The following is an 11,815-nucleotide window of genomic DNA, read 5'->3' on the forward strand; positions in this document are numbered from 1 at the left end:
GTAGCAGCATTTGTGAAAGGACAGTATTAAATGGTCAACTGGAGATGGTACATGAACTTCTTTAGTCAGGTTGTCTTCCAGGGCAGTGGTTCTCAAAAATAGATTTACTGGTCTGTTCTGAAAGCAATGCTAAATTGTGCAAAGAATAAAAAACAACTAATCATAAAACATTTTTCTTTGAACACTAAACTTGAAAAGGAAAAAGTATTTTAACATCAAATACCTTTTAAATATTTAATTAAGATGTGTTGTTTGGAAATTTATCAGACACGCTCTAATTACTGATAACTTCAATGATGTGCTGGATTTAAAACACATTAACAATTTTATAGACTTTCAATTAAAATATCATACAAGTCACATTCTTTAGATTCCTTGTGCAGAATTTCCTCTGCTCTCTCATAATCTGTCCATCAAACACCACTCTAAAAAAAAAAGCTTTCTCTCACTCTGACTCCCGCTCGTCTCCTCCAGTCAAGCTGCTGACAAAAGCACAGTAATTGATCTGATTTTCAAATGTCATCCGAAATGGCACTGTCGTTAGATATCAATACTTCAATAAATCCTTTTGAAATGTCATAAACCGGTCATCATTCTCCTCTGATGGTTGCTTAGATAGCCGTCTGCCAGGCCTGAATCAACATCTCTAGTCATCCAACTGAGTTTACCAGCTCGATAACATTTTACGATGGTGATTACACACCAAAAATGGTGTCACACATGATATTACAAAAGTACTAACTGGATTAAAGACCAAGGCTTAATGATATAAATACATGTTCATACACAGATGAGCCAAAATATTATGACCACTTACGGGTGAAGCGAATAATGTTGATCATCTTCTAACAAGGCCAGGGAGGAATGTGTCCCAACACACAGTGCATCGCACCCTGCTGCGTAGTCGCAGACCGGTTAGAGTGGCCATGATGTGACCCCTGTCTAGTGTTCACCATCAGAACTGGATTTGGAGCAGTGGAAGAAGGTCACCTGGTCTGATGAGTCCCGGTTTCACATGGACTGCCGTATACATGTGCGCTGATTACCTTGGGAAGTGATTGCACATGATGCAATGTGGGAAAACGACAAGCCAGTTGTGGGAGTGTGATGCTCTGGGAAATGTTCTTCTGGGAAACCATTCATGATGATCTTCTTCAGCCATTCATGTTGATCATAATTTGACACTTGCCACCTACCTAAACATTGTTGCAGACCAGGTTCAACCCTTCATGGCATGGCCTCTTTCAGAAGGATAATGCACCCTGCCACACTGCACACATTGTTCGGGAATGGTTTGAGGAACGTAATGAAGAGTTCAAGGTGTTGCGCTAGCCTCCATATTGATCCAACAAGTCCAATCCATGGCTGCTCTATCTCGCAACTTACAGGACTTAAAGGATCTTCTGCTAATGCCTTGGTGCCAGATACCACAGGACACCTTCAGGGGACGTCCATGCTGTTTTGGTAGCACGTGGAGGACCAACAGCATATTAGGCATAAATGACCATTAGGTCATTGGTCATAATATTTTGGCTCATCAGTGTATTTATTTATTTTTTAGATTTTGGGATAAAACATGTCTCTGTGTTTGTTTGTGATGGCATGATCGGAAATAGATTTTTCGGTTCTAGCGATGAGACCGTTGAAATATTTCTCTCCTGACAGACTTGGATCTTATCTTTCAAATTAGGTGTGAATAAATTCAGAATCAGTTTGAATTGCTTGAAAATGCTTTGAAATGCTGTAGATATCTTTACATGGTGATCAAATTCTGCTTCTGTTACTCATGTGTATTGAGTTTCTCTGCCATTATCCATTCATCGATATCTGCATAAAATATTCCAAATGTTTTTCATTATTCCATTGCGGGAATTCATGGAAAGTTGAAGTTGAGCGGTATAAATATCAACTCATGGTACAGTAACTTGTTTGGAAAACTGTGGCATGGCCATGTGCTGCATTTGCTCAGCAGTCACGCTGTTGTCTGTGTGGGTTGTGTTGACTCGGCCGGCGCACTGAGAGTCCCACATTGGCCACAGTCATTAGTGTAATATGGCTGACCTCATAATCAATGTGAGGACAATTAGTCATTCATGCCTTTTCTTAATGTGGTTCCTTCAAGTGTGTTCCTTTTAATGTTCACTTTCGCCTAGCTGACCTTTTGCTACAAGTAACTTTCCTTCTAAAACTACATATTTAAATTTTCTGAATAAATTGTGAGTGCTGTTTGCCCATGCAAAACTCACCGCTAGACGCTAGGGTGTTGTGGGTGTTTGTATTTGACAAGGAGTTACGTCTCATGAAGTTTCAGCGTGAATGTCATGAATCTTGTTCTAGATTTGTCCTGATTTGTTGCATCATGGCTGCCATATCACCCTGCGGCTATTGCCTGGTTGCCCACTAAAGCTAAGCAGGGTTGAGCCTGGCCAGTACCTGGATGGGAGACCTCCTGGGGAAAACCAAGGTTGCTGCTGGAAGTGGTATTAGGGAGGCCAGCAGGTGGTGGTGGTTGAGGAGATATACTATGTAAAGCACTTTGAGTTTGAGAAAAGCGCTATATAAATGTAAGTTGTTGTTATCATCTCTTTGATACTTGAAAAATAAATCAGATTTTATTCTATTGTTTTCTAATTGTCTTGAAAATTTGGTCATTTTATAGATCCATTTGTTATAGATATATGTATCAGTATTTTATTCACAAAAAATCCTATGGCTAAAAGTAGCCCCTAACCAGAGGTGGGTAGTAATGTGCTACATTTACTCTGTTACATTTACTTGAGTAACTTTTTTTGGGGGGGGTGGGAAATACTTTTAGAGAAGGTTTAAAAGTCTCACTCAAGTACATTTTTAATGAAACAAAAAACTTTTGCTTTGCATTGGGTGTCATTCTCGCTGTTACATTATTGGGTTTAATTTTAGTTAATGCGCAATTTATTGAGAGATTATCGAATGATCCTTTTACGACAGCGGACGTTCACAGCTGCGCAAGCTGTCACAGACTGTAACTCAAGCCGAGTCATCACTGCTGCATCATCATGCTCTTCTAACGAAGTGAAACACTTTCTCCGCTCCGCACAGTGAAAAAAAAAGTTTTGTTAAGACAAGCTGATGTTTCAAGATTGAAATTGCAGATCCAACTTAAGGCAGCACGCCTTTAGGTAACTTATGGCTCTAATGATAACGCGGGCTTTTCTGTGTCATGGTGATGGTCATTTTCAGGGTGATTCTGTAACTGGCCTCTTATGACATCAGTTTTTAAGTGTACATTTTTAAATCAGTGCAGAAATATATTAGTATGCTTTGTCCTGCATGTCATAAGCAGTATTTATGCATTTACTCCATGCCCTCGTGGGGGTACTGGAAACTATCGCAGCTATTTCAGGTGGATTAACTGTATAAATCAGTGTAAACATCCAAATTAAGTGTAAATGCCTTTTGCTTAACCGAACGTGTGATTGACAACTGGAGCACAAACAGACAGCATTTCTGCATGTGGTGCCCTACATAGGCTGCATGCTCTGCGGTTAGGGAGCGGCAGTACTGTGTACAGAGCTAATGATCTAAATTAATTTATTTAGACAATGAAAACTGTAACTACACTGAACTAACCACTAAAAGCTATGACATAGTGAAAATAGGCATTAATAAAGCACGATCTAGCTTTGGCTTATATTTCAGCATTATATATATAATGTCCCTCTGGGACATTGTTCTTGTTGTAAACGTAATAATTACTAGAAAGGTTTCCAAACATTGACAAATTCATCCAGATCTGCCAAGAGCCCTTAAAGGGATAGTTCACCCAAAATGTTTTAATTTTCTCATCATTTACTCACCCTTATGCCAGATGTGTATGACTTTTTTCATCTGCTGAACTCAAATCAATAATTTCTCTGCTCTTTTGCACCATACAATGCAAGTGAATGGATGCCAACATTTTAAAGCTCAAAAAATAATACATAAAACTCCAGTGGTTAAAGCAATAACTTTAGAAGTGATGTGATAGGTGTGGATGAGAAACAGATCACTTTCACATTCTTCTTTGTATTTTGTTGATTCACATTCACCCCTGCTGGGTTAGAGATCGATTTCTAGCAAAAAATTACTACAATATTGATCTGTTTCTCACCCACACCTATCATATCACTTCAGAAGATAGGATTAAAACACTGGAGTCATATGGATTACTTTTATGATGCCTTTTATGTGCTTTTTGGACCATAAAAATGTTGCCACCCATTCGCTTGCATTGTATCGACCTACAGAGCTGAAATATTCTTCTAAAAATCTGAATTTGTGTTCTGCCGAAGAATGAAAGTCATACACGTCTGGGATGGCATGAGGGTGAGTAAATAATGAGAGAATTTAAACTTTTTGGTGAACTGTCCCTTTAAAGTGATAGCTCAGCCATAATTTTATATTAAATGTCATCATTTCCCTACCCTCATGTTGTTCCAAACCCATTTGACCTTCTGTATTATGTGGAACACAAAAGATGCTTGACAGAATGTTAGGGACTAACCGTTTCAGTCACCATTCACTTTCAAAATATAGTGAAAACAAAACCCCACTGAAAGTAAATGGTGACTCTGTCTAATATCTCCTTATTGTGTTGCATGGAAGAAAGAAAGTCATATGGGTTTGGAACAACATGATTGTAAATGATGACAGAATTTCCATTTAACTCTTTCCCCGCCAGCGTTTTTAAAAAAAAGTTGCCAGCCACCGCCAGGGTTTTTGACGATTTTCGCTAAATTTTAATGGCCCGCAGAATATTTTCTTCCATGAATATATGAAGATGCTATATATCACAATAAAGATCTGAGCCTCTGCTTTTAGGCAAAAAAAAACAATTTTATTTTATCTTCATTTGTTCTTTTTTTATTGCGACTTGAACAGAGGTCGGTTTTGTCAAAAAAACAACATTTCAGACAAAAAGCTGAGAAAAAGGCATGTTTATGTCTGATATTTTGAGCTTCTCAATACTCCATTTCTTCATGTTCGCAGTCTGTTTCTTTGAGTTGCGTACTCTTTCAAAACATGCGCAGGGGTCTTCCTTACCGTATAACACCTAAAACACGGAAACCCGGAAAAAAAGTGTTTGGCGGGGAAGCGTTTTTTTTTCATAAAACACGGAAAATTCCGTGTTTGGCGGGGAAAGTGTTAATAATAATAATAATTCTGTAATACATGTTCAGTGTGTATTATGTAATGGATTATAGTGGAGTAAACACACATTATGTCATTTGTGAAAGTAATGAGTTACTTTCTTACTCTTACTCAAGTAATTATTTATGTTAGCACTTCTACTTAAGTAGAAGTACAATTCCTTTAAAAAAAAAAAAAAATTACTCTAGTACAGTTTTGGCTACTCTACCCACCTCTGCTCCTAACTTGAAAATGTAGAAGCAACTCTTAAAAATGTGCATCACTTCTAATTTTAGTGCTTGTAAAATGTTCATCTAAGAGTAATTCATGAATCATTTTATCGCTAAAAGTAGCTCCTAAACCCACAACAGCCTTGTCCCTAAGAGTGACTCACAAATGATCTGAAGCATGCCTGCTGTCATCAATCCACATTAAAGATACGTTTTTGAATATTATTATGACATGAACGTTTTAAAAAGGTATCGGCCGAATCGCAATTGAGTCAGTGTATTTTAATAATATAACTTTATAATATTATAAACATTATAATATTGACATTGACATTTAAAAAAGGTAGCGTCTGAATCTTGAGGGTTTTTGAATTATTGCATAGTTAGTTAGAGATGTAGAATCCTACTACATGAATCGCTCCTATGAATCGAAGCAACCCAATTCCAACAGAAGTAAATGTTTTGACAGTGCGCGTGGTCTTTTGACCACAGGCAAAATGAAACTGTATAGCGCAGATGAATTGGGAATTTCTGTCAGCATAATCATCTATCAAACTGTATATGCCCTCTCTACATACATACCTGTAACAGACCTGAAAATGTAAAAGTGTTTGGTAAAATTCCCATGCATTTAAGGGTTAATGCCTATGATCTTCTGGTCCCTATGGCTCTTTCAATTAGGGTCTATTGGATTTATTGTTGTCAATTTTATCGTCTGCCTGGCAAAAAGCCTGATCACTTTGAAACAAGTTATCTTTCATATCCATTGCACGTATGGTGCCGGGCAAGTTACACTGCAAATTTGTATACTTTGCCTTGGAGGTTTGCTCATATCCTTCTCCCTATGTATGAACAAAAGTAACGAGGCATAGTTTTTAATGGCAAAACACTAGGATTACACCAACACACTTGGATCTAGGCTTGGATCCTTCTTCAAAGTGTTTCGAGAGCACAGCTGATATCATAGAATGCCTGAATCACTGGATTTATGTTTTACTTTTCCAGTACTACACTAAAGATAGCATGTTTTTCTTGCTTCAGTCCAGTCTAGACCGATCATAGCAGTGCTTTTGACCTCTGTTCATTTGTGTCATCGTTCTCTTTTTAGCTTTGTCCCTTAAGCCCTAACATTTCTTCATGCCACCTTGACATGGCCCTGGTAATGTGGTTTCAGCCCCTGCTTGTCCTTTGTTGCTTTGATATTTCCATTGATGTTTATAATAATAACTGTTGTTTAAGCTTCCGGTGTCCTCCATCTCTTCCATCAGCGTACTGGCAGAAAGCTTGAAGGCTTATGAGCTCTCAAAGCTCAGACTCCATCCACATGAGGTCAGAAATAATTGGCAAACTGGATCATTTTAGGTCAGAATTCAGTCAGAATTGTCTGTCCTGAATTTCTAGAGTTCTGAGAACTGGTCTCACTGATCATTGTAAAGCTCTTGTATCAATTCCTGTGTTGGGGATCTAAGGAAGCTTTTTGTGCAGAGTCCGTTTGACATCAGAATTCATTTTGTTTGATTGGTATGAAAATGCTTTTTTGAATTGATATGCACACCAGCAAACCGCACTGAGTCTGCTTGAAAAGGTTCACGTGAACACCAGTACTTTTTGATATTGGAAGTGATCGCTATTAACAATATATAATCTTTGCATGCGCACATATTGTAATAAAATACATTTCTAAGCTAGTATCTAGTACTCTCTTGACCCCTTGAGCTCTGAGGTTTGTTACCACCACAGTAACGTACAAGCGCGTGTTAAGTGTGTACAATGGGATCCCGAGTCCCCTGATTTTCGTGAATACCCTGATGAACCAATCAGGCGACCAGGCTCATCGATGTGTGAGGGAAACAAAGGCTATCCTGTTTGATCTGGTCCGACAGAAGCTCTACTGTGGCACAAGTCACAGAAAATTTAAATGATGGTTATGTCACAACACGGTGCATTTTACCCTGCTGCATATGGGGCTGCGCCTGCACCCCTGTCCACCATCGAAAGCACCTACAATTGGCACATGAGCATCGGAACTGGACCTTGGAGCAGTGGAAGAAGGTCGTCTGGTCTGATGAGTCCTGCTTTCTTTTACATCACGTGGACGGCTGTGTACATGTGCGCCGTTTACCCGAGGAAGTGATGGCATCAGGATGCACTGTGGGAAGACGTCAATGAGATGTGTGATGTTCTGGGCAATGTTCTGCTGGGGAACCCTGGATGTAAATTTGATACGTGCCACCTACCTAAACATTGTTGCAAACCAGGTACTCCCTTTATGGTAATGGTATTTCCTTATGGCATGGCCTCTTTCAGAAGGATAATACGCCCTGCCACACTGTACACTTTGTTCGGGAATGGTTTGAAAGAGTTCAAGGTGTTGCCCCTGCCTCCATATTCCCCAGATCTTAATCAGATTGAGCATCTGTGCGATCTGCTGGACCAACAAGTCCAATCCATGGCTGCTCCACCTCGTAATTTACAGGCCTTGAAGAATCTGCTGCTAATGTCTTGGTGCCAGATACCACAGGACAACTTCAGGTGACTTGTAGAGTCCATGCCTCGGCGGGTCAGCTTTGTTTTTTTTTTGGTGGCACGTGGAGGACCAACAGCATATTAGGCAGGTGGTCATAATATTTTGACACATCAGTGTACATGCTGGATGATGCCAAACTACAGTCACCTTATCTAAGTTTGTTAGTCAGATTAAAGCATTTACATGACATTTTAAAAAGACGGAAATCAAACTTTTAAAAGTGCTTGTAAATGTCCTGTAGGGAAAGGGGTGGAATCAAATTCAGGTTTGAACAAACTTTAGAGAGTCTCTGGTCTAATATATACTATCTGACATTATGATTCAACCTTCCATCCATACCAATATACTGTTGACCATAATCCATGCATATATGTGTGAAATATTTTCAGGTTTCTAAGAAGCAAATTGCTGAAAGGAGGAGCTCGATAAATTCATTACTACCCAAAAGTGCCTCCTGCCTATTAAGTTGACTGCATTAAACAAAGAAGAATTGAAGTTTTCATTCCAATATTACATTTAATACTATGTCTCTTTCTGAATCGCAGAATTTGACTGGAACTACTTCTGGTCTTGGAGTCGATTTGTGGATTATCTGCAGTGTGTTGTGGCTTTCACAGTGCTGACAGCCTATGTGACGTATCTGCTTTTGGACTCGGTTCTGTTCGTAGAGTCCCTGGGTTTTCTGGCCGTGTTCACTGAAGCCATGCTGGGAACTCCACAGCTCTACTGCAACTATCAGAACAAATCTACTGAAGGCATGAGGTTAGTACAACTGATGTTCTAGTAAATGGTCACTAATAGGGAAAGGGAAATGGCCTGAAAAAATCCCAATGCATTAAGATGGTTTTCTTTCAGATTCTGGTGCTTTTTCGTCATCAACTTGCATCATCACAAATGTGCTAATGATGGAGAACACAATGCAAGTCAATATATTTGAGTGTTTCTTTTATTACTTTAGTGTCATATGCACACCAGAATGAATGACTCTGTGTGTCAGATTCCATAATTCACTAGAAATGCATGTCCAGCAGAAGTTTGCTTTTCGCAAACAACCAGTTGTCTCCTCAAAAAAAGCTGTAAGTAATGCATTTGCAGCCCTGATTATGCTCTGCTGTCATTAATGGTACATGTATGTGTGTTTCTGTGCCACTGGTGGATGGTGGAAATAATTGACAATGTAATGGGCTCAATTCGTTTATGGGTGCCCTGAGCTTGCAGAAAGCTTTGTGTCAGTTTGTAAGAATTTACCTATACCAAATAGCTTTTAGCTTAGTATATATTTAAGCAATTAAGCAGGATGGTTAACTTTTATGTTTAGCATGTTTCGTAATGCGAACTTGAAAACAAATCAGTACCAAATGGGCATTGAGAAAATGAGCTCAATGAAAAGCATGTGAAGCACCAAGCTTCTGTGCACTGCATATGTTAACTTTTATATAGCAGTAATATTAATGCAGAAGTTATCAAAAATAACACCACCAGCATGTGGCCTCCCTTTCTAAGTTCTAAATAGCAAGTTAACAGGATTCATCCTGTGTATAAACTCTGCCTAGGAGCAGGTAAAGGTATGGTAAGTCCAAAAAGTGCATTTATTTAAAGTAAGCTCAAAAATGATATTCATTGATTAAAAAAAATAAAAAAAGAGAGAGACATGAAACCTCAACTTTTTTTTAAGATTTTATAAAAATGGTTACGGATACATTGCACATCACTGAAAACATTGATAGCACTCATTATGTTTAATACTTAACTAAATAGTTTTAGGCATTTCATTCTTCCATTTTAAAAGCAAAAGTTGAAGTCATGTTTCTGAAGTATCTGAGATGTGATTGGTAGATTAGAGCAGAGGTGCCCAAACTATTTTCCACAAAGAGCCAAAAATCTAACTTGTTTGAGGGCCATGGGACATAAAGAGAACTTTGGGACATTTTTCTTTTTTTCCACATCAAGTCTATTTAACACTGCCACTGACTCTGAAATATCTGCACAAAAATGTCAGCACAAATTCAAATGAAGATCGCAATGTATTTATTCATTTGGAACTAGATCAGACTGCAGGAGAAATTTTTGCCCAGAGCTTCATTTCATTTCCAACCCTGGCAGGAACTAGAGATGGATATGAGAGATGTAAGAGGTGTTTACCTGTCTCTCTTCATCATGCAGCTGGGACAATACACAAAGCATTTGAATTATTTCTGCCTTTCTTTCAAATGTGCTGCATTGTGACTAATGAGGGAGCGCCAAGAAATGAAACTCCCACTCGCTTGCAATGTTAACAATGTTTGTTGATTATAAACGAACGATATAGTTTTATTGCATCGCTCACTTACGGAGATGTGGTATAACACTAATTGCATGTTGCTTGAAAGTTTATACATCTTAAGTTCAGTAACTATGCGACAAAGCAGTTCCTCACTGCACGCGCTCACACTTCTGACACTGCTGCACGAAAGAGAAAGTGAGAAAAAGCGGATTTTCTCACGCAGCTTCTGGAATTACAGTTTGTTACAAATACAAGTTTATTGATTTGATTTGTTCATCTGTATCTATTGGTTTACTAATTCGTAGCTGCACTGTAAAGTGAATAGAAGTTTGCAGGAATTTCCCGCATTATGAACGTGGAAATTGCAGGAATTATGCTGCGCCAAATTTCAGGCTCTGCAAACTGTATTATATTAAAATATTAAAGTTGTCCTTTTATTATCCAAAAAACATTTCTCCACTCTTGTCATATACGTCAAGGTGGGCCAAATCAAAAGTCATCATGGGCCAACTTTGCAATTCCTGCAGGAATTTCAGGATTATAAATAGATTAGATTACATTCGATATAATATGTTAAACATTCCAATTTTTTTTTATTTATTTTTTTAGAAATTTGCTAAAATTTCAAACAAACTTCTTTCACGTTGTCATTATGGGGTGTTGTTTGTTTGAATTTTGAGGAAAATAATTAATTTAATCCATTTTGGAATAAGGCTGTAACATAACAAAATGTGTAAAAATTGAAGCGCTTTGAATACTTTCCGGATGCACTGTATATGGTTTACAAGTTATAACCAACAGTAATTCATTAACAATTCTATAGTACTCTGAGAAAAGATGAGTTTTATGCTGAGACTTGAAGATGGAAATGGAGATGTTGCGGAGGCTCTGAGACAGTGAGCTCCAAGTTTAGGTGCAATTGCACTGAAGGATCTTTCACCAAAATTGGACAGATGAAATCTGGGGATAAACAGCAGTTTGGAATCAAAAGAACGAAGAGGCCAATGATGAGGCAGTTACAGTAATCAAGACATGATGTTATGAAAGCATGAACTAGTGATTCGGCATTCTTCAAACTAAGAATGGGTTAAAGATGTGCAATGTGATGTAAATGGAAGAATGCTGTTTTAGTGATGGTTCTGACATGGGCTTCAAAAGTGAGAGATGGATCAAAATTAATGCCCAGATTCTTATTGGTTTTGGAGGGATTGGTCAAATTTCCGTCATTATCAATACAAATGTCAATATTTGTAGTAAGTGTTTGTGGTCCAGAAATCATGATCTCTGTTTTGTCTGCATTGAATTGGAGGAACTTGCTGTTTAACCACATTTTTACATCATTGATACAGGCTGTTAATGAGCTGATTATTGAATTTCATCTAAACAGGCTGATTTATAAATCTGTGTGTCATCATCGTAGCAGTGATAACTGAGACCATGACGATGGATGATTTGAAGTGAGAGAACGTAATTTATGAACAATAGAGGACCCAGAACGGAACCCTATGGGATACCCTGAGTGAGAGGAGCAGTAGGGGATTTGTGTTTTATTAATTGAGATAAAATATTTTCTGTTAGTATGGTAGGAAGAAAACTAGGATAGAGCAGTGCCAGTAATACCAATATCTGAGATTCAGGAAAGGAGTG

At 38.2% G+C, this 11,815-nt stretch overlaps 1 protein-coding gene across 3 annotated transcripts in view; it reads left to right on the forward strand.

Moving 5' to 3' along the window:
• The window catches only part of LOC127650346 (solute carrier family 66 member 2), a 41,392-nt gene that overhangs the window by 18,055 nt on the left and 11,522 nt on the right, over window positions 1–11,815 (forward strand). For all 3 annotated transcript variants that reach the window (XM_052135703.1, XM_052135704.1, XM_052135705.1), the window contains one exon: window positions 8,451–8,667. In XM_052135703.1, the coding sequence (XP_051991663.1) occupies window positions 8,451–8,667 (217 nt within the window). The remainder of the gene's footprint in view (window positions 1–8,450; window positions 8,668–11,815) is intronic.

The sequence above is a fragment of the Xyrauchen texanus genome, chromosome 10, assembly GCF_025860055.1.
Source record: "Xyrauchen texanus isolate HMW12.3.18 chromosome 10, RBS_HiC_50CHRs, whole genome shotgun sequence".
Taxonomy (NCBI): domain Eukaryota; kingdom Metazoa; phylum Chordata; class Actinopteri; order Cypriniformes; family Catostomidae; genus Xyrauchen; species Xyrauchen texanus.